At 44.6% G+C, this 23943-nt stretch overlaps 1 protein-coding gene and 1 long non-coding RNA gene across 2 annotated transcripts; one reads left to right on the top strand and one right to left on the bottom strand.

Annotated features, from left to right (window-relative positions):
• Positions 1-200: 200 nt before the first annotated feature.
• Positions 201-3334, bottom strand: LOC110215477 (uncharacterized). Its single transcript, XR_002326524.2, has 3 exons — positions 3245-3334; positions 2732-2866; positions 201-359 (listed from the first exon to the last, which is right to left on the bottom strand). It is a non-coding gene; the product is annotated as an uncharacterized LOC110215477 (long non-coding RNA).
• A 99-nt stretch (positions 3335-3433) lies between these two features.
• ADIRF (adipogenesis regulatory factor) lies at positions 3434-10555 on the top strand. The gene is made up of 3 exons (XM_020997025.2): positions 3434-3609; positions 8945-9019; positions 10297-10555. Exons 1-3 carry the CDS (start codon positions 3549-3551, stop codon positions 10401-10403), a joined length of 243 nt encoding a protein of 80 aa, XP_020852684.1. The 5' UTR covers positions 3434-3548; the 3' UTR covers positions 10404-10555.
• The last annotated feature ends 13388 nt before the right edge of the window (positions 10556-23943 follow it).

Genomic DNA, 23943 nt, shown 5'->3' with positions numbered 1-23943 from the left:
TGTAAAATGAGGAATGGAAAGAATTCAGAGAAATATAGAAAGGCTGGCATGAAGTGATGCAGAATGAAGAAAACAGAAGCGAGGAAACCATATGTGCAATGACCACAATGTGAAGGACAGCAGCCCCAAAAGCTGTCAAACTGATCAATTTTAATAAGCAATCTTAAACCCTGAAGAACTGATAACAAGACATACCTTCATCTTCTCAGCAGGAAAGTGCGATTGCAAATGGTGCATATGGTCTACACTTGTCAGGTGAGGTCATCATGTCAGTTGGCTTGGCTTCAGTCTTTGCCTTTATTACTAGCTGTGTGACCCTGGGCAAGTCACTTAACTTCTGTTTGCCTCAGTTTCCTCATCTGTAAAATGGGAATAATTGCTGTGAGGACCAAATGAGATTATATTTGTCAAAGGACTGTGCAAACTCTAAAGTGCTATGGAAACACTAGCTATACAATTATCCCTTCCACATGGAGGGGAGGAGAAGGGACACAGTGCCCCCTGTGATCTGGAAAATACATGTAACGTTTTTCGGCCCTCCCTTTGCACCAGTGAAGAAGTCTGTATTTTTTCTTTTTTCTTTTATGGGTGTTTATTGTACCTTGTTGTAAAATTTGGGTTGATATCATGCAATACTATACATATATTTTATGCATTTCTGAGTTTCTAAACTTTCTGTGTGTCATCTGCTGGTCTTTGAGCATCATCTGTGGCTTCCTCAAAACTCCCCCAAAATTCCTATTTAATTTTTTATGCTGAACCATGATATATGTAAACTGCGATGGGGGAAGTTGCCATATGGAAGAGATAACCGTAATTAGTAGAAGCAAGAGATGACCAGTAGACAATGTGACCCATGGGTATCATTATGAATTCAAGAGAATTTAAGCACCCACACTATGACCAAATGTGTACGCATCACACACATACACACACACACACACACACACACACACGTTTGGAAAGACTGGACAAGAGTTGCCCAGGTATGGATGAGTCTGTATCATTGGAGGCAATACCTACATCAGTGAGATCACAGCTCCATTGGCAAATTGGAGGACATTTCAGACAAAAAACATTTTCATTCTCTACAGCCCAGGGTGGTTGTGAAGAAATCACTTTGGAAACTGTGAAGTGAGCTATCACAGTCTGCAAAATGTTTCCTATCCATTATTTCATTTGACCCTCAAATGCAACCCTAGGAGATTATGCTATTTACAGATGAGGAAGCTGAGTCTTGGAAAGATTAAATGGCTTACCCATGGCCGCACCTTCATACACACGCGTATACAGCCATGAGACCTATGCACAACACCAGCATATAAACATGGATGCATGTGCATGGGGCTCTGCAGGACACAGCTTCCTTCCCCCCCCCTTTTCATCACTCCCCCCAACACCCCATACAGCAACAAGCATGCAATCTAACGTGAGTCTCCGGCCTGGGAAACAAGCCCACATCAATATTTTCAGCTGCTATCCTTGGAGCTTTTGTTCTTCCCACTGTGATTACTCATATGTTTAAAATGCCCCTCTCTCAGACCAAGATGTTTAAAGGTCATCAGTTCCCTGATGCGGCTTCCTGCCCTACCGGGGAAGCATCCATGAAGGCCTTTAACCCATTACTGCGGTCATTGCAAGTCGTGGAGGGTAGAGCTGCCAGGGCTCCTGGCTAATCGGTGTGGCAGAGTTATGAAAGCTGGTTAAGCAGGACTCAAAGCCACAGTTAAAACAAACCCTCCCTCCCTCCCCACCCTATACTCTCTTCCCTATTAGACTCTTGAATTGTCTTCTTTTTTTTTTTCCCAAGAACTAAGCACCAGACAGGTATCCTAAGTACCAAGAGCCAGTTTCTACCCAGCAGGTCCTGTTTCTGCTGCCACTGAGGCATATTCAACATTCTTTCCTGTTCTTCTGCTTTTTACATGTGTTGCTTTTATTTTCCACATCAGATTACAGACTCCCCAAAATACAGACTGGCCCCTCTTACTCTCCCCTCCCAGTGTTTATTAACTTTCAGTTGTTAAATGAGCAAGAAAGTTGTGGATTTGGGCTGAGAGGATCTGGCCAAATCCCAGGTCTGCTACTTACTGCCTGTTATGACCTTAATCAAGTCCCTTAACTTCCCCTGGCCTCAATTTCCTCATTTGTGAAAATGAGGGATTTGGACTGGATAATCTCTGAGGTCCGTTCCACCTCTAAATCTTATGTTTTTAGGACCATTGCCATTTGTGTGACACACTCAGATGCTGAGAATTATGTGAGAGATTGGGCTACAGCCACAGGTTGGAAAACTTCCTCTCCATTAACCTTGTGATTAAAATAATTAAGAGGTTGAAATCCCAGGCCTGGAATGCTCTGTTCAAAGACAGCAGACAGGCTGATGTCAGAGCTTCTCTTTACAAGCCCCTCTGTCATGATATCCGTCCAGCTCAGGATTTGGCTTTGAGTTAAACCTAATCTGGACATAGGACTCACTTGAAAATTTGTATGATTTCATAGGATTGTAGGATTTAGAACCAGAAGTGACCTTACTGATCACCTAGTACGTCACCTTTTTTTTTTTTTACAAGGGAGGAAACTGAGGATCAGAGAAATTAAGTGTCATGCATAAGGTCACACAGCTCTTAAGTTAGCAGAACAGCCTGCCCCAAACCCAGTCCAAACCACTGGATCCCCAAAGCCCCATGTAGTCCTCATCTGGTCAGGCATCAGTGTGTTCTGTCCTGACCCCAGGAATTCCATTCATCTTTGCTTGCCAACTCTCCTCTTCATTCCTCTCGGGGGAGAATCTCAGGTTTTACAGTCTGTAGCAGGCTATTATCCAAACAGCAGATAAGGAAGAGGTAGAAAAATGGGGTGGATGCTGGAAAAGAGAAAAGCAACGAAATAACAGATTGACTTCAGACTGACTTAGAATAGAATGTCAGACCTGGAAGGGACTTTACAGAATGAGTCTAAACTTTTCATTTTACAAATGGGGAAACTGAGGTAAAAGGGATGACTTATTTAAGGTCATATTGCAAGTTGATGGTAGAATCTAGTTCTTTTGAGACCTTTTCAAGTAACCTGATGCCATATTCCCCACCTCATACAGAGAAATGAGCCCTGACTCTGACCTCAATTTAGCATTAACCTTGACTCCTGATTATGCTCCCTTTACCCAAGCCCAATTCCACCCCAACCAGTCCTGGATCAGTAGTAGGCCCCAGATCAGCAGGGATGATCCCACACACACACATACCTTTTAGGGGCAGGCCAATACAGATTACATTGAAAAGAACTGCCAGTCTGGAAAAATACCCACCGACAATCCCTTCCTCCAGGGCTAGAGCTGGGAACCTTGGCAAGCTATGCCACCTGCCCCGCCCTCCCCCACTCCCTGTGGATGTGGGCTGGCCCTTTGGCTGCATAAGGCTTGAACCTCCGTAGCAGCTGTATCAAGAGAGAGCTGGGAAGCATCTCAACAGGCACGTTCCTCCCGACGATCCTGGCCCGGACCCCACCCAATCTCGCCCACTGCAGCCCAATCAGCCAGCCCCTTCGAGATGGCCAGCAAGAGTTTCCAGGACTTCAAGAAACAGGCAGAGGAAGCTGCCCAGGAAGCCGGTGAGAGATGATGTCCAGAGTGGGAGCAGGGTAGCGGGAGAGAACATAACTCCTGTTTCCTATTCAGGGGTAGGTTCAGGGAGCCTGAGCTCAGCTGATATGTCCAGGTGCTGCTTCCAGGGCTAGGGAAAGGCAAAGGCAGCCCCGAAAGTCTGGAATCCAACGAGTCGGCTTATTTCTTCTCTGCTCTGTTCTGCCTAGCCCTGTCCTACATTCTTGGAGAGAGAGCTGGTCCTCCTTAATCTCCCTCCAAGAGAAGCTTCTCTCTTAAAGTGACCATGCCAATGAGACCAGGCTACTTGTACTGAGCCAAACAGTACTTGAAAAGAGGAGATGCTTTGAGACCTTGCTTGCCTTATCCTGGGGCCCAAGGGGGCACTTGGGCAGTGGTGCCAGGTATCATGCCAAGTGTTGATTCAGTTCCAATCTCCAGAGACGTCAGTGGATCTGGAAGCCACCCCTTGAGAATGTGGGAATCCCTGAGACTGTCTTTTTTAATGTTAGGAATTACTTCTATGTTTAGTTACATTCAAAGTCCCACAAACGAATATGGTTCCGGAGGAAATCTTGGGAAAGGGACATCAGTAGGATTCCTTGAGCACTGGGCATGATTAGGATAGGATGGCAGCTCTCTGGCTGTGCTCTGATGCTAGCAGCAAAGCCAAAAACAGAAAGAGTAGAAATAAGCACCAAGAAGGGCATGGGGGTGTGAGGGAGGGGAATACAGGGACAGAGGTTTCAGAAGCACCAAGAGAAAAGGACAGAAAGCTTTGCTGTTCTTGTTGTTTAGTCATTTTTCAGTCTTGTCCAACTCTTCGTGACCCCTTTTGGGGTTTTCTTGGCAAGGATACTGGAGTGGTTTGGCATTTCCTTCTTCAGCTCATTTTTTACAGATGAAGAAACTGAGGCAAACCGGGTTAAGTGACTTGCCCAGGGTTACCCAGCTAAAAACGTCTGTCAGATTAGAGTGACTCCAGGTCCAGCACTTTATCCACTGTGCCACCTAGTTGCCCCAACTTTCCTAGCAAGGGTTCCAGGGAAGTGAGGGGAAGACACAGTAGAAACACAGGGAGTTACCTGCAGTGCCTTGCCAGTGAAATGGAGGGAGGGGAGATCCAGGGACAAGGAAGGAAGAAAGCCCTTCACTTTGGCAGCACCTGTAACAGCTCACCCTGAATGGCAGCAGCCATTGTGTGTGCAAGCCGCATCTAGATTTGGGGGAGCTTGCTTTTTAGCTATTAGACACACTCAGAATCCCACATTTGCTGAAGTCTCAGCCCTTATGGATTAATTCAATTGGAGTTTAGTTGCTTATCTCCAGCCACAGTCAGGGGTGACATTCCTCCCCTCCCCCAATAAGAAGCAACTGAGATGCTAATACCTTTGTAACTATAAGGTGCTACGCAGACGCCAACCACATCCACTCATTATTTCCCCTTTGGGTAGAAATCCACCAGCCTCCAGAGGTTTTCCCAAAGTTAAATTCTTGGTGTTTCATTTCTTATTGGTCCCTTTCCAGAAGCTCCCCAGGACTTTCTCACTCCCAACCCCATAAGGAGAATGGGGAAACTTGGCTCCCCTGAAAAGCAGGGTCTCCTGGGGACAGGCTGCCTGTGACTGCTGGCTTGAAGCTGAAATGCCATTCCTCCTCCCCAAGTGCTCTTTGGCACAGGCTCATGTATTTTTAAAAATGAAGTAAACTCATTAATTTCCTGGTAAGAGCTTCCCTCTTGAGATGACTGTAGGCCACCAGGGATATGGCCAAACTGGAATCCCTGAGGACAGACAAGAGTTCAGGGAAGGGTTATCATTTAATTTTTTTAGGAGAGGGGGCATTTATTAAGCACCTACTATGTGCCAGGCACTATCTGTGATAAGCACTTTTATAACTATTACCTCATTTGGTAGTCATGACAACGCTGTGAGGGAGGTGCTATTATCATCAACATTCTACAGTTGAGAAAACTGAGGCAGGTAGAAATTAAGTGACTTGTGCAGACAGCTAGTGAATGGTTGAGGCTGGATTTGAATTCAGATCTTCCTGACTCCAGGGTCAGCTCTCTAGCCATTGTATAGCCTAGCTGCCCTTTAGAGATTAGTTTCCCCATTAGTAAAATGAGCAGAATTTGTCCCTAATACTGCCATCCATCTAGAAAGAGGACATAGAGCTTAATTGTCCCCTTCAAGGAACCAAGCTGGTTTTGGCCACTAAGTCTAGGGATAAAATCAAATTAACACTGACTATGTGCCCTCACTGTGTGCAGATATATTCTATATTGGGCGTCCTGCTGTTTCCTAGAATCAGAGAATATCACATCTTCAGAGACTTTAGAGATCCCCTCGTCCAACCTTTTCATTTTAGATAAGGAAACAGAGACCCAAAAAAGTAAAGTGAGTTATTGGCCTGGGTCGCTTAATTAATTAGTGGAAGAGCTAGACCTAGAACATAGGCCTTCTAACCCCCAGTTCATTCTTGGCTCTATACACCAAGAGGAAGTTACTGACAGGGTCAAGAAGGAGATCCAGGAACCAATTTAGGGAGGTCTCATCATGGGAAATATCAGATTCCTCAGTTTCTGGGGAAGTCTTTTGTCTTAACCCTGGTTTAAAGGGCAAGACTGTACTTTCCAGGGTTAAAGCATTGTCAGATCTAAGGCCAATAGGGGATCAGCCATGCCCCCCTCAGATGACCGTGGATCAGTGTTGGCAGGGTTTCTTTCTGACCCATCACATCATCCAACTCCCACCACACACACTGTTACCTTGCATCTATGCTGTGTGTGTCTTATATGACCTCATCTCACCCATTAGACTTAGAATTAAATGCTCTTTGAGGGCAGAAACCATTCTTTTCTTTCTTTCTTTTTATATCCTCAGATCTTTTTTTTTTTTTTAGGCAATTGTGGTTAAGTGACTTGCCTACGGTTATACAGCTAGTAAGTGTCAAGTGTCAAGTGTTTGGTCTGAGTCTAGATTTGAACTCAGGTCCTCCCGACTTCAGGGCCACTGTTCTATCCACTGCGCCACCCAGCTGCCCCTATATCCTCAGATTTTAGCATAGTGCCTGGCAAATAGTAAGCTCTTAATAAATGCTTGTTGATTTATTAATGAATAGGTCAAAATGCCAGGAATTTTTTTTAAATGTCAATTCAATAAACTAAGTGACCACTACAAGCCAGGTTCTGTGGTGGATGCTGATAATACAAAAGCAAAAAATAAAATAAAAAAAGAATTCTTGCCTTCAGGGAACTTACATTCTACTGCTGGATAAAACACCTTCACAAATCAGTAAATATAAAGAATACAAAGTGATTTAGAGAGGACCTGAGTACTACCAAAGGCCATCTATAGGACAGACCTCCCAGATTCCCCAGACCGAAGAAAACCCAGATTTTCCACATAAAGATAAGATAGTGCTTAAGAAACCAAAGTTCTTACCTGCATGACTTTTCCCTACCATACTCTTAGTTTATCCATTTCTCACCACCTACCTGCCTCAGAGCATATAGAAAGCAATGCATAACCCCAAGGAATGACTGTCCACTAACAGAACTGCAGTCATCAGGACCTCTGCCCCTCCACATCCTCTGCTTTACTAAGGACCAAGGAAGGAGCTCACGCTTGCAGCTCTTTGGAGAGAAGTGTGTCCTCTGCGGTAAGGTTTTCTTCTTTGACAGATCATGGGGTGACCACCTAGTCTGCTCAGTGTGGCATCTTGGGATCAGATCTGCTGTCTGAGTAGAGAAAGTCTATGTTTGTAGAGGCCATTCAAGCCCCCGGTTGAGGGTAGAGATGATGGAGCGGAGTTACAGGGTGGCTGCCTCAGGCTTGTTTATGTGCTGCTCTGAATGGTTTATTTCTAAAGCATGGATTCTCTGCTTCGCCTAGGCCACTATCTGTCAGCAGGCTCAGCCAAATCCTATCATTTCTGGCCATTGGTCCAGAACAAAAGGGCCTAGCCAGAAATGCTGAAATTTTCTCCACCACCCCCAGCCCTGTACTCTGTGATTATCCTTCCTCTTTTCATCTATTGACCAAGCATCTAGGGCCCTCATGCTACTCCCTTCACCTCTGTCAGGGAAGAAATGTCTGAAAAACTCATTCCTACAAAGGTGTGAGAAGCAGCTAGGTAGCTCAGTGAATAGAGTGCTAGGCCTGGAGTCAGGAAGACCTGTGTGATCCTGGGCAAGTCTGGTTGCCTTAATCTATTGTAGAAGGAAATGGAAAACCACTCCAGAATTTTTGTCAAGAAAACTCCATGGACAGTATTGGCATGTTATGGTCCACAGGGTCACAAAGAATTGGACATGACTGAACAACAACTAAGGTGAAAAAAAAAAGACTGAATGTATGAATCTTACCAGGAGAACACATTTTTAAAAGGAAGGGGGGGAAAGCATTTATTAAGTGCCTACTATATACCAAACACTTTACAAATGTTATCTCATTTGATCCTCATAATAACCCTGGGAGGTAGGTGCTGTTATGATGCTCATTTTACAGTTGAGGAAACTGAGTTTATTAAGTGATGCTGTTTGAGGGAGAATTTAAACTTGGGTCTTTCTGATTCCAGGCCCAGAGCTCTTTCCACTGTCAGAGCATATAGAAAGCAATGCATAACCCAAAGGAATGAAAGTCCACTAATAGAATTGCAGTCATCAGGAACAGTAGGTCCAGAAAGGGAGATATCATCAGACTGGGCGGGGAGAAGGGACATCCTCCAAACAGGATGAAAAAAGTATGTATCAAGCACTTACTGTGTGCCATGCATGTGTTAAATGCAGGAAATACGTATAGAAACAGGAACCATCTCTGCTCTCAATGAGCTTATGTTCTTGTTGGGGGGAGACAGCTTATACAGGAGAGTTCAGCTTCAAAGAAGATGGGAAAGCCCAGCGGGCTTTGGGGTGCATCAGCCAGGTGTAGGGCAACACCCAAGGAGGACCAGAGGACTCATTGTGGCAGGGCAGACGGTAAGACCTAATGGGCCTCCATTTTAATGGAAGGATTATAGTTGGTGGCTTCCTACTTGTGGAGGTGATATACGTGCCCATTTTTCTCCATCCCTCTGTCTCTACTGGCAGTTCTTTTCATATCTGGTCAACAAAAAATATTTGTTCCTGAGCCTTTTAGAGAATAGAATGCATAAGCCAAATAAAAGAAATTTAAATTAATCTCTGTCTGCCTGACTCTCACCCCTTTCCCCCTCTTTCCTCCCCCCATTTGTCCTCATCCATCTCTCTCTCTCTCCCTCCCTCCCTCCCTCTCTCTCTCCCTCCCCTTCTGCCCTCTTCCCATCTCTTGTTCTCTTCTTCTCCCCATTTATCTGTTTCAGCAAATGCAGCAGCAAATGCAGCATCAGACGCTGCCCAGCAGGCTGTGGACCAGGCTGCAGAGGCAGGACAGAAAGGTCAGACAATGGAAGGGGACCAAAAGGTGGATGGGAGGATGATAGTGGGCCTGGGAAAAAGAAATAGAAGGGTGGGTCAGGTAAGGCACTCATTGCAATCAGCAGGGCCCTTCCCTCTCCAGCTAAAGTCAAACTGAGACCTGCTAAAGACTGTATCTTGAAAAGGCCAAGGCCTCCCACTGTATCCAGAGCCATCTCCAGGAGTCCCGATCTATATCTGGCTACTGGACCCAGATGGCTCCAGAGGAGAAAGTGAGGCTGGTGACTTTGCACAGCCCTCCCTCACTTAAATCCAATTCATGCAAGTCATGGCATCATCTTCCTAAAGTCATGTTCCTCTTCGAGAACGAAGGACAAATGGTAAAACTTATGGTAACTAGGTCTCAATTTCCCTGAGGCTTTCCTGGCCAATTGGATTTGACTAAGAACACTTGGCTAGTACTTTATGGATTCAGCTACTCTATACATAGTCAGTTTGGCTGTAACAAGCTGGATGTGATCCTAAAAATCATTATTGTAGAAGATCACCTAATAAAAACCACAAAGCTTATGGGAAAATGGGATTGGGAATATAATATTCAAAAACTTGATCAGTGACATGTTAAAAAAGGGACTTTATAAAAATGGTAAAAATTCATCAGTATTACAGTAAATAGTGGCTGCTACTCAGCCTGTGACCCAGTCCCTCCTGGGTGGGGGATGGAGTGGACCTGGGTTGACAAAGTTGATGGCTACAGGGAAGGGAGGACAATTTGGGGGGAGGGGGTCAAAACCATTGCTAAAGGGGGGAGAGAGTGTGTGGGTACAAACCAGCCCATTTCTGTCCACACCAGAAGATATGTAATGAATATGGCAGTTTTATGTTGAAAAAGACCTGAAGTTAGTTTGTGGAAGTAGGTGTGAATTATTATGAAGTGTGGCCGTCTTCATTCTGCGTATTTCTCATAGATACGAGCATTAGTAAATTCCAAATTCACATTATTCTCTAATCATTCCCTACTATATCAATCACATTGTAACAAATTTGAGTTTTTATAGAAGAACTAACTGCACTGTCATCGAACCTTTGACCCCATTAGGGATCTGCTTCCCCTGCGCTGCTCCATCCCTGTCTTCATCCTAGTCCCTTCCCCTTGGAGCAGAAGACAAGCAGCAATGACAAATGATGACTTTGCTCTGTGTGTTTTGTGCTTTGGCCATCTTCATCCATAGGGAAGGATTCGTCTGGGGTGGGGGTGGGGAATATTCACCTGTGAATGTCTCTCTCTTATCCCCAGCTGCGGAGCACTTGGTCAAGTCAACCCAGGAGGGCATTGACAAGACAACAGGTCAGGCTGCAGAAGCCATTTCAAGCTTTGGGAAGAAATACGGGTTCCAAAAGTGATGGTCTATGGAAAGAAGAAAAGGAGTAACCCTTCTCCCTCCTCAATCCCCAATCCCCACCTCTTCCTCATGGCCTCAATTTGGAAATGCCCCATGGGGCCTGATCTCTTATTAAAATGAATTCCTCTTATGTGGAGGGAGAGGAAACCTAAATGTTCTGTCTCCTCTTTGGGCCCTTGTCTGGCTACTTCTGACCTTGGCAGCTGTGAACAGAAGCTGAGCCTTTAGGAGTAGCATAGGTACCACAGAGTCTGTTAGTGATTGGAGAAAACATTAGAGGAAGCACATACTATAAAGGAGTGTTCTCTCCATCTAGGACTTGTGTGCTCTGTGCATACCCAGGACTGACTTTTTCCTTCTGTGCAGGCCAGTCTGGAGACAGAAGGGGGCAGATCCCTCCTTTGGAGGGATGGGGAGGGAGGTGATCTGTAAGATAGACTGAGGTTTATAAATGGGCCTTGTGCAGAGCTGAAGCTCCAATAAGAGCAAAGAGGAGATTCTAGTGGAAAGAGCATTAAGCTTGGGGTCAGGAGACTTGGGTGGGAGTCCTGACTATGCTACTTACTCACTGTGTGACCCTGGGTAGGTCACCTTAACCTTTCTGTAAAGAATTGGGCTAAGCTAGATGCTCTGGAATTCTGTGATGTGAAAGTGAGTCCCCCAGATTCCCCCTATTCCACAGGGACTTGGACTGGCCCAGATGCTCCTATAAGCACCCCCCCCATCACCTCTACACTTCTGCCTTGATTTGGGGGTTATAATAGATTCAGCCTCTGAGTCCAGTCTGCTGGAGAGAATCTCTTGGTCATTGTTTGAGCCCTGATGGGCTCTGAATGAATGTAAATAGCAATTGTTTCTGGTTTGGCCAGAAACCCTGAGGGTCTTCCTCTCCCACATCATTTTTTTTTTAAAGAAGCCATTCTTTGCCTCATTTCACTAAATGGGCATTGCCTCAGTCAAATGGTTAAAGACCTTAGCTTGAAAAGGCCAAGGCCCCCACTGTATCCTGGGCCATCTCCAGTCGTCCTGATCCATATCTGGCCACTGGACCCAGACGGCTCCAAGGAGAAAGTGAGGCTGGTGACTTTGCACAGCCCTCCCTCGTCCAAATCCAATTCACTTGCATGTCACGGCATCACCTCCCTGATGTCTGGTCCTCTTGGAGAACGAAGGACAAACAGGAGGTTTGCCTCTTGTGGAAGGTTTTGGTAATACAGTTAGTTATGTAACCAAGGCACTGAGTCACAGCTTCCCCTCCTCCTTCTCCCTCTCCCAGCTCGCGCGCTCTCTCTCTCGCTCTCTCTCTCTCTCTCTCTCTCTCTCTCTCTCTCTCTCTCTCTCTCTCTCTCTCTCTCCCCTCTCCTCTCTCTCTCTCTCTCTCTCCCTCTCTCTCTCTCCCGTCTCCCTTCTCTCTCTCTCTCTCTCTCTCTCTCTCTCTCTCTCTCCCTCTCTCTCTCTCTCCCTCTCTCTCTCCCTCTCCCTCTCTCTCTCTCTCTCTCTCTCTCTCTCTCCTCCCTCCCTCCTCCCTCTCCTCTTGTTTTGGCTCTTCTGGAATCGTTTTTTTTTCCTCCTAGACATACTTTACATTTTTCTTTTCGTTTCTCATGATAGCTTTTGTTTTTTTATATCGTTTTCATTTCTGGACATCTCCCTTCCCCCCTCCTCCAAAAACAATCTATCACTTATAACACAACATTTTAAAAAAAGAAGAAAACCAGTTTGATGAAACTAACCAAAACATCAATGGAAAATGGTAGTATATGTAATTTTTTTCTGGAATCCCTTTTGGAATCACCACCTGATCCCCCCACCTCCCAGCTAGACCATACTTGATTTCCTAAGGCTGATGGTGTGGACACAGAGAGCCAAACAAGGTTGATTTAAAAATCATTCAAACCCAGGCTAATCTTTTCCCTTCCTAACATAGCCATTACCACTGCAGTCTGACTTCAAACCTACTGGATAGAGGGAGCTTAAATCAAGCCCATGGCTAGGAGGAGAGGATAGAATGGGCTCAAAAGAGGGTTAGATGCAAAGGTGGGACCATGGGAAGAGAAGGGACTGGAGGGGACTCAGGGATACAAGGGACCAGGGGAAAGCAGACCTAAGGCACAAAGAATTCTTTAAGCTACAAATTAGTGTTTTCTAATCTCTCCAAATCTAGCCATGGGTTTTCCCCATACTTCCCCTTCTCAACGCACAAGGACTAAATTGTCCCATTTCTCTTTGTCCCCATTCTAGGCCAGCAGATCTGACTTCTTTGTAGGCTGATTGTCATGGAAACCTGGGGTGGGGCAGCTGCAGGGGATGACTCACTGGGCAGTCACGGAAGGGTGGGGCAGGATACCAACAGGCCCCTTGAAGACCAGATGAGAACTAAAACTGGGACCATGTTTAGGATATTGTGTAGTCCTCTGCATCCTAGTATAAACTCTGGCAGAGAAACCAGCTCTGGCCTGGAGGCTGAACTTGCAAGACTGTTCTAAATCCCTCAACCCCTCCCTGAGCCCAGTTACCCTACATCCCATCATTTTGAGTTTCCTGGAAGATTTCATTCTCTTCTCAGTTTCTTGAGCTACCTTTCCTGGAGTGAGGTGACTGTATCCATTTGACAAGTTAAGCAGACAAATCCAGAGAGGCGGCCCCTTACTTAAGACCACACAGAGAATTAGAACCAAGGAGAGAACTCCAGATATCCTGCCTCCCCAGCCAGTGATTTTGGCCTCTAGCCACACACCGTCACTCCCTGGTATGTCTTTTAATAAATAAATCAAAATCACTGGCTCACTGGAATTTGTCCTTCATACCTTCATCTCTCCCCTGGCATTCCTAACTTTAGTCCCCCCCACCTGTTATTCTGAACATTCTCCCCTGGCCAGAAACTCACTGGTCTGATAACTAAATTATGCCCTAGAGCTGAGGCTCGATCTGGATTGGACTAGAGATTCTGAAGAGGCCATAGAGATTTAGGCAGGTCTTACTCATCAAGTAAGCATGCTGTCTTTAAAACATTTCTGAGGGTTTCTAGTAAAAGAAAAGAGTAGTTTCAATCCATTATGCCATCCCAGGGGGCCTCCCTCTACCTGTAGTACACTATTCAGCCACTGGGTGGAGACAGTTTCCTTTCCTTTTGAGCCTGGGTTTTTTTTTTTTTTTCAATATACTATTCTTATCTCTGGGGCAAAAGCCTATGCTTTGCCTAATAATGACTAGCCATGAATCTCTGAGGCTCACTTAAAACAAAAAGGGCCAGCTGTTTTTACTCAAGCACATCTCCGGCAACAATGGTTCCATTTATTAGAGGTTGTTGCACTTTAAGTGTGACTGTGTGCATGTGTAAATACAGGTACAGTGTGTCATTGGACTCCAGACTAAATTCAGGGCTTACAAAATAGGAGTGTCTCTTACATCTTATGGAGCTGACTTTCTAACGAGTCTCACTAGCCTATGAGTTCCCCTAAATTCCAAGTTTGAAGACAGGTTACCAGAAACAAAGTCAAGTAAAATGTGATCCTATCACCTTCACATATACTCAGTCCCACAGTCAATCAGTTAATCAATAAACATTAATTAACTGCCCAATACGGACCAGGCACTGTGCTAAGGGCTGGTGATGTGAAGAAAGGCAAAAGACAGTGCCTGTTCTCAAAGGAGACAAATTACAATGATGTACAAATAAGCGATGCAGGATGAATTGGCGATAACCAATATAAGGAAGGGGCTAATGGGGGAATCTCGAAAGGCTTCCTGTAGAAGGTGGGATTTTAGCTGGGACTTGAAGGAAGCCAGGGAAGCCAGGAGGCAGAGACTAGGAGAGAGGGAATGCACAGAGTTGGAAGATGGAGTGTCAGGCAAGGGACAGTAAAGAGGTGCAGAGTATGGGGGAAGGAGTTTAAGATATAAGAAGACTGGAAAGGTCGGGGTGGGAGACAAGTTATGAAGGGATGTACAAGCTAAACAGAGGGTTTTATATCTGATCCTGGAAGAGATAAGGAGCCAAAGGAGTTCATTAAGTGAGGGGTTGGGAGAAAGGAAGGTCAGTGACCTGGTCAGACCTGCACTTTAGGAAAATCACTTTGGCAGCTGAGTGGATGGAATGGGAGGGGAGAGATTTGTGGCAGGGGAAACAGCTAGCAGACTATTACAACAGTCCAAGTGTGAGGAGATAAGAGTCTGCACCGGATGGTGCTAATGGCAGAGAAGAGAAACAGTTTTATGGGAGAGATTTTATGAAGGCAAAATCAACAGTCTTTGTCAACAGATTGGATATGGGGTGAGGCTGAGAGAGACTGAGGAGGTAAGGAAAACACCTGGGCTGTGAGCCTGCATGCCTGGGAAGATGGTGATGCCCTCAATAGTACTAACACACAGTAATAGTAATAAAGTTAGGAAGAGGGGAGGACCTAGAGGAAAGATAGTGAGTTCAGTTTTGGACAGGTTGAGTTTAGGTTGTCTACAGGACATATGGGGCAGGTAGTTGCCAAAGTGGATAGAGCGCCAGGCTTGGAGTCAGGAAGACTCATCTTCCTGAGTTCAAATCTTGCATCAGATACTTCCTAGTTGTGTGACCCTGGACAAGTCACTTAACCCTGTTTGCCTCAGCTTCCTCATCTGTCAAATGAGCTGGAGAAGGAAATGGCAAACCACTCTAGTATCTTTGCCAGGAAAACCCCAAATGGGGTCCCAAAGAGTCAGACACAACTGAAACAACAATAATAGGACATTTGTTTAATATGTCCAACAGGCAGTTGGAGATGGGAGTCCGGAGATTAGGAGGTTAGAGGTTAGGGCTGAATAAGTAGATCTGAGAAGCAACAAATGAAAAACTCCACTGTTCAAGAGGCTTCAAAATATGAGATCTAACTCTATTTGGCTCTACAAACAAAACAAATTTAAAAAAAAACCACATATGACAATAGTCATAAGGAAGTTAAGAAGAGAGAAGGGGTTTGGACATGCTAAGCTTGAGATGTCCATGAGACCTCCATTTTTGAGATGTCCAATAGGCAGTTGGAGATTGGAGACTGGAGGTCAGCAGAGAAGTCAGGGTAACATAAATAGATCAGAGAATCATCAACATAGAGATGGCACTGACATCCATGGGAGTAGATGAGATCACCAAGCAAACAGCACAGAGGGAGAAGAGAAAAGGACCAAAGGTAGAGCCCTGGCGGACAGCCAGGGTTAGGGGGAATGACCTAGTTGAAGATCTAATAAAGGAGACTGAGAAGGAGCAGTCAGATGGGCAAGGAACTAGGACAAAGTAGTGTCACCAAAACCTAGACAGAAGGAGAAGAACAATGTCGAAGGCTGCAGAGAAGTCAAGAAGGATGGTAACTTTGGAGAGAGGGGTTTCAGTTGAATGATGAAGTCAGAGGCCAGACTGTAGAGACTTAAGAAGAGAGTGTGAGAGGAAGGGAAATAGAGGCTTCCATTGTAGATGGCCTTCTCAAGAAATTTAACCACAAAAGAGATGACATGTGGAATAACAGCTAGCAAGCAGGGACGGATCAGTAAGGATTTTTGAGGATGAAGGAGGCATGGGAATGTTTTTAGGCAGTAGGGAAGCAGCCAGCAGGCTTGGAGAGAATGAAAATAAGTGAGAGTAGCATTGATAGAGGGGTGGGTAATCTACTGAAAAAGACAGAAGGGGATGGGCTCACGTGCATCTAGAGGGGATTGCCTACTATAGTCAGGAGAAGAGCCAAGTAAAGGCCGATAGTAACAGAAGGCATCTGGGTGATGTGACTTGAGGAGGAGTGGAGAAGAGGGAGCTCTTGGCAAATGGCCTCAGTTTTTCCAGTGAAAGATGGGGCATCTCTCAGGTGAAAGGGAGGGGAAGCTATGGGAAATTTGAGGGATGAAAATGTTTGGAAAAACCTGCTCTGGTGAATGAGCTAGTGAGTCAGTTAGGGGTGTGTGAAAGGACTCGTTGCAGAGATAGCCAGTTGAGATTATATAACAGGAATTTTCAGAGGATCCAGTTAGTATAAATTTGTGATTTTTTCCAGCTTCATCGGGTAGCACTTGAGTAATAGCGAAGGGAGCAGAAGGTGGGAATAATCTGGGGCTGAAGCTTGGCCAGAGAAAGATTATCAACAGAAGAGGGAACAAGGGACTCCGGAGAAGAAGACAATATAGAGTTCTGTGTGACCCTGGGCAAGTCACTTAACCCTGATTGCCTCACCAAAAAGGAAAAAAAAAAGAAATGCTTCACTAAGGAGTCAAGATGGGGAAGGAAGGAGAATGCAGCCAAATGCAAGGGTGATGACCTGGGAAAAAACTAAGGGGCTGAGTGATTGGAAGTCACTTTTTGGAAGTCAAGTTTGGCGTTTGAAGGGAGGAGAAGCGAGAAGACAACAGATTGTGATTCAGATAAGGAGAGAGAGCTCCTTTTCTCCTTCCCCATACTCCCAAACAATCTCAGTCCTTCCCTTCTCCCCAGCCCTCCATCCTACTTTATGGACAAAACCATTCTTCCCTGTCATTCCTGGTCATTAGCTGTTCTGTCTAAGGAATGGCAACTCGCTTACATTGCTGGCTTCCGGAGATGGCAAAGGAATGAATTGCTTACACCTGCCTTGGCCCCTCTGGGCTGTCAGCTGGTGCAGCTTTGGAGACCCAAGGTCAGGGTTTGAAAACATTCTTGGCTTAGGTCCTGTTGTCATTTGTTACCCTGAGATTTTAATTCCAAGACACATGCACAAGGACATGCCTACCAGGGCAGGCTAATTCCCTAAATTACCAAGGTATTTACTGCCTACCCAACTGGGTAGACAGTGATGAACTAATCCGTTTCCCAGAGTCTTCCTCCTCTAAATTACGAAAGATCAACTTGGACTTCACAAGGGTTATCTTTTGCTCTAAGTACCAAACCCTAGACTCTTCCCCATGGGGCTTTAAAATGCAGACAGCGGGGTAGCTAAGTAGTGCAGTGGATAGAGCGCCAGCCCTGAAGTCAGGAGGACCTGAGTTCAAATCCAACCTCAGACAAATAATACTTCCCAGCTATGTGACTCTGGGCAAGTCACTTAACCCCAATTGCCTCACTAAAACAAAACAAAAAATAAAAAAAAACAAAATAAAATTCAGACAGTGCCAAAGTGAAGCAGGGAGAGGTAGGGCAGGAGATGAACAAATGTCTACTTCAAGGATGATAGGGTTAGAGTCATGGGGCTTGAGTTCTAAACCTGATTCTGCAGACCAATTGCCCTGTTTTTCCAATTGTGGCAACACCCAGATGAATTTTAGTTACCAACTCATGATGCCCATTGGACTTTAAGCGATCTCTTTCTCTCTCTATCCCCCCACCCCCTACAAGGACAGGGCCCCATATATAATAGTAAGCCCTCAGTTAAGGAGACGCTCCTGGTCACAGTGGGTAACTTGAAGAAGATTTCACTTGAGCCACTATATGAGATCAGGTCACTGTCCTCAAGTTCCCAGGAATACTTGAGCAGACGCTGGAGCCTCGGGACAGGGTATTAGAGGCACTCGTGGCTCTCTGTGTATGAATGAATGAAAATGTGTGTGTATGCATGTGTGTGTGTGTGTGTGTGTGTGTGTGTGTGTGTGTGTACACACTCACATGTTGAAGCAGGGCATGTTTGGGAAGGATTTAGTCAACTCTTTATCAGAATGTCCATGGGAATGAAAAACATTTCTCACCAGCACTACCATTTTGGAACTGGGGGGCCATGAGACACCAGGAAGTGGAGAATAAGAAGTAGAATTTGATTTCTTCTGGCGCCCTCCATCTTGACTCTATGACAGGCACAGGGGTTGTGGCCTCTCAGTTCTTCGCTTCAGGAAGACTATGACGAGCTGCTGGGTTACAGCTGCTGAGGTCCATGGAGATGTTTGCTGTACCAGTAGGGACATCCATCCACCAAGGACCACCATCAGTGGGGGATGAGATAACCTAAGAGCCCCTCAGAGACATTTTCCCTTCTCTTCTGCCTCCTGGGAAAAGACACTACCCCTCTGGTGAATAATCCTTCCAAGATTTCTCTCTCCTTCTTTCCCACAACAGCAGAAGGAATCCAAACAGAAAAGCCATTTTCAGCTCCTACAGTCAGAAATGCCTGATGTGGGTCACTGTACAGTCAACAAACTGTACCCTCTCCAGCCTTGAACTCTCTTCCCTATAATGACATTGTCTACCCCCCTTTATATAAAAGAAACTAGTAACCAATGACCCTTGTTGTGTTATCAGTCCTAGCATCATGGATAGAGGTGGGGCAAACTGGTCACTCTAGGAAATGTAGACATACATCCGGCCCTTAGTGACAGGCATGGGAAGAGAAGGCAAAATTCCCAAGGGGGGAATTATTATTATTTTTTTGGTCACTTTGTCATTGTTGATTAACCAACTTGAAGTTGATTTACAGGAGAGACTATAAAAAGAGAGAGGGATTAATAACCTGAAACAAATACAAAATCACTTAGACTAAACAAGATAAGCCCTTTGGGATAGATCGGAGCCAACAGGGGACAGAAGAGGAAGAAAGGATCCCTTTCCAGGGCACTCTGTTTTGGATTTCTTCGTTGGGTACCTATGTTGCTCCCCTATCCCCATTTCCACTTTCAGCAGGTTACTGGTGAGGATATTGGCAGAGTAAGGGACTCTCCCAGGCCTCTTCATTCATCACTGTCCTGCTTACACTGCTACATTGGCATCTGCTTACATGTGTCCCACTATGTTCCATAGAGAGGCTACCTCCTAAGGGGTTTTATTATTCGCTCAGGTGGATGGAACCTTGATCTTTATTTTACTTAAATTGGAGGAGGGGAGAGCAACTGGAGGGAGATCTTAAACTTTATACATATATACCAAGACCTTGCCTCTTACATGGCTTAAGTGTTAGGGCTCTGAATTCAGTGTAGCCCAGATCTGTTTTAGTATCTATCCCAAGAAGTTTAGTAACCACTAAAACCTCATTGTAATTTGGCCTCAACAGTGATGTGTGAAATAAAATGATCTTTCCCATATTCAGTGAAAATTGTCTCTGTTGTTTTCAGAAGTACTGTGATACTATGAAATTGACAGTAACATATATATATATATATATATATATATATATATATATATATATAAATATAATGACCCTTCCCCTACTAGAGAAAATTGTCTCTATTGTTTTTAGAAGTACTGTGATACTATGAGATTAATAGTGATATACATATACATAATAATAAACTAGTGAAAATTATTTTTAGAAATACTGTGATACTATGAAATTAACAGTGATATATATATATATAGATATATATAGATATAGATATATATACATATATAATAATAAAATGACCCCTCCCTTACTCAGTGAAAATTGTCTCTGTGGTTTTCAGAAGTACTGTGATACTATGAAACTTATAAGATAAGGCTTTACAGGGGCACTTCATGGGCCACTAAATTACTCACCAACTTTCAAGCGTAAAAAAGCAGTCAGAGCCAATCGGGGAACAGGGAAGGATATGAAACGTTCATTAGCCCCCAGGGTGCTTTTGTTATTTCAGTTCTGTTCATGAGGTGGGAGCCTGGAGGTTTCCTGGAAATAGTAACTTGGCATAAGATGCAACTTCATGGGTTCAGCATCACCAGCTTTGAAGGTGGAAGAGAATACCAATTGGTTTCTAGGCACCAGATGCAAAGATCAAGGACTTTTATATGGTTCTGTTGTTTAGAATGATGTGGACTGGTCCTAGAAGAGAAATTATTTAGAGGCAAAACTACTGAATTTCACCTCAGTGAACACCCAGTCTCATGTTCATCTTCCCAAAACATAGGTTACTCCCCTGCTCTACAATCTTTCATAGCTTCCTGTTTCCTGTAGGAAATAACCCAAACTCTGCAGCCTGGCATGAAAAGCCCTTCCCAGTCCAGCTCCAGGCTACCTATCCAGACTCATTTAACACTGCTTTTCTTCACCGTCTCAGTTGTAGCTGAATCAGCATACCTATGCTCCTTAAACATGGCACGCCATCTCACACCCATGCCTTCCCACGGGCTGTCTTCGGTGCCTGAGAAGCATTCGCCCTGAGTCCTTCACTTCCTTCAGAGTTCACCTCTGGAGCTGCCTCCTCCCTCCTCCCGTCACAGTGAGGTGGAAATGGTGGCTTGGACCAGTGGAATTCAAGGAAGGGCTGTTTTTGTTTTTGTCTTTGTAGCTGAGCTTCTAGCTCTGTGAATTACACACAACAGGCACTAAATAAATGCTTTGAATGTAGGAAATGTTGGGTCAGGAAGTCTAGAACCCTAGAGTAGAACATTTCCTACAGAGACAGGCAGGGTTTAGTGCCTTTGATAAACCCAATCTTAACATTCTTCACATTATTTTGTTTACTAACCAGGGCGGTCCCCCACACAGATCTTGAGGTGGGCTGCCGTGTTGTTCAAATAAATACTGCTTAAGGTCATTCAAAGGCCACCAGAGCAACTGGAAAATTTAGAAAGATGGTTGAACTTGGAGTTGGAAAGAATGTCAAATGTAACCTAATCCAATCCCCACCAGAAAAGGAATTTCCTCTATTACCACCCCAGAAAGGGCTCATCCAGGCTTTACTTGGTGGCTTCCAGTCTCTGGTCATCTCTGAATAGAGCTTTTCAGAATGGACAAAATGATGAATTTTGCATAAGATCCTTGGGAAATATTCACATTTAAAGGACATGCCAATGATGACTTTGAAATCTAGAGGACAGCAGCAGTACCCTGGGCATCTAAAGGTTATGCCTTCCTAGAAATATACATAGGCTTCTTCAAAGAGGTCCTTCCATATCTCTAAAAATAAAAATTGATACCTAACATTCCTCTAATGGGTTTAATTAATCCATTAATCAACATGTGTCTATGGAATGAATGCCTTCTAAGAATTCAACCCTGTGCTAGGTACTGGGTGGGGAAAAAGCCTCAATTATGGGTATAATTTTTGGTCTTCAGTCTTAAGGAATTTATAACTTATTTAGGGAAATAGTATAAAAAATACACAAAAAGTGAAACAAAAAAGATCTAGTAACTAGTGTCAGATCAATTTTTCAGATGGAATGCTATAAGCATTCAAAAGAGGGAAGGCACTATTGCCTGGGGAGGTCAGGGGAAGAAGGTTTCATAGATGGAAGAACTGATCCAGATGTGAAAGGATAAGAGTAGGATTTGGGTGGAGGTTTCTCGGCTCGTCACAAAGTAGCATTCCAGAATTGAGGTTTCCAGTGACTGGAAGAAAATAAATTGAAGAAATAATAATAATGACGACAGCTAACATTTATATAGTGCTTACTTTGTGCCGGGTGTTTTATGATCATTACCTCATTTGGTCCTTACAAGAACCCTGAGAAGTAGGTGCTGTTATCATTCCCATTTTACAGATGACTAAACAGGGGCAGACAGAGATGAAGTGATTTGTCCAGGGTCACACAGCTAGTAAATATCTGCAACTGGATTTGACTTTAGGTCTCCCTGATTCCAGGCCTGGCACTCTATTCACTCTAGGCCACCTAGCTATCTCTGAAAGAAAGCAAGGACCTAGAGATTTGACTGAATGAGGAAGAGAGTACAAGGCAGGGTGGTGAGGGGCGGGGGCAATGAGGAGGCTGGTCTCACTAGTCTGGCTGGAGTAAGGGTGAGCAATGAGGAATAGTGGTCAAAAGGGGAGGTCCGTGGGAGCCTGGCTGAAGAGTTTGGAGTTATTAGTTAAAATACTCTGCTCCCATCAAAAAAACAAGACAAACCAAAAAACCACCCACACACAAATCTCAGCATTAATGGGTTTGAGTCACAAACACTCTAAGTTTCATTTTGTACCTTTGGTGATTTACTTTGCCGTTCGGACTGATTCTAGCCAAGGGGAGGATTCTGTTTCATGATTCTATTTGCACAAAATGTTCACTGGCTCCTTGAGCTGTATCACAGGAAAATGGGCTTTTACCTGCTGTACTGCTCAGTCAGTGGTTTTTGACTGATTAAGGAATGCATCAGCCTCCCTTCCTGACCCAGCTAATTGCTGCCTCTTAAGGACCATTGCCCAGAATTTTGCAGCTGGGTCAACAGAATGTTTTTAAACATTCCAGTCCCCGGAAACAAAAATTCACTGGGTTAGTGCAGCTATGCTGAGCATTCCCCCCACTCCTCTCTATTAGCTCCTAGGCCATAAGCTTTTTCTGTAGAAGGCCAGGATGCATCTGACACCTCCTGGGGTGTGGCTCCCCTGGGGTGACCTCTTCACAAACTACCTCCATCATTCTTACCGTTTTTTAACTGCTCTCTGTGCTCAAATCCCAGTCTTTTGGCCTGTAAACATGTGAGGATTTTTTTTTTCTTCATAACATTAGCATTAATGATACAATGCATCTTAATAGCACCTTTCTTCCTTGGGTAACCAGGTCTAATATAAATACTAATTACCTTGCTCCACGCCCTGCTGAGGCAGGATGGCATCATGGGGAATGAATGGGTCACATGCCAGAGGTTGCCCCATCTTCTAGTGGCAGAGTCACATGGGACTTGGTTGTGTGTCTCAGCGATCAGCTCCTACTTTTATCAGATGATGGGGTCGTAATTATGAAAAGGGGCTAACTGGGTGAGGGAGCTGTTCCCTTCCCCACCTCCCCCAACTCTCCACTCCAACCCCTCACCATATACACACATGCACTAACTCAGGGCTCTAAGGAGATGCTCCAGTGCAGAGAGGTTGGACAAATGGGAGGAGAATTTCATCCTTCTTCCCTAAGCTGGAGAGGCCTAATTAAAGTTTATTCTTTTCCAACTTAGTGATTAGAAGCCCCAGGCATTGTGATGCTAGCTATCAGGGGTCATCACTAGACGTCACTCTCATGCTTTCTCTGGTCCGAACCCAGAAACCTGATAATGATAGCAGCTTGACGTTAGGAACCACAATTTTCTAATTCCCATGGCTTAGCCATGGGCCATATTTTTCTGGAGGCTGAGGTACTGTGTTGCCTATATTTTTTTGAGGCATACTTGGCTCAGTGTTTCTGGTCCCAGATAATCCTCCCTTAGTGGAGTGACACCTCTTGTCTTAGAAGGAAGGAGCTCTTCGGCCAAGAATTCAATGCCTTTTGGGATACCTCACTGTCCAGGAGCCCCATGCATCTCCAGAAGCAGCCTCATATCATAAAGTATGTGATCAGTGCCCTGCCTCTGATCTAGCCTTGCTCCTTACACTGCAGCTTTCCAAGTCACTGTATAGGGTTATCGAGGGAATAGGATGCTTGGGAAATGTCTCCAACCACTGAGACCAACATCAAGGAAGACAAACATGGTGTCTTACATTGGAGGTGTCACATATCCAGTGGCAATACCCCTAACTAGGGACAGAACCAGATTAAAATGTAATCAGGAAATATTTAACAAAATACATAAAAATACAATAGAACATAGAAAATGGTAATATGTGTTTTTCTAAGTCAATATAGGGCCAATGGGGATCCTTATGTACAGTCTAGTGGCTTTCATTTCTGTTTGAGTTTGATACCACTGTCTTACATCATATTTCTTGGTGGCATCATCAGGATAGAGGCTTGG

The sequence above is a fragment of the Phascolarctos cinereus genome, unplaced genomic scaffold (genome assembly GCF_003287225.1).
Source record: "Phascolarctos cinereus isolate Bilbo 61053 unplaced genomic scaffold, phaCin_HiC Scaffold_3;HRSCAF=262, whole genome shotgun sequence".
Lineage (NCBI taxonomy): Eukaryota > Metazoa > Chordata > Mammalia > Diprotodontia > Phascolarctidae > Phascolarctos > Phascolarctos cinereus.
This window is presented reverse-complemented; position numbering and strand designations above follow the sequence as displayed.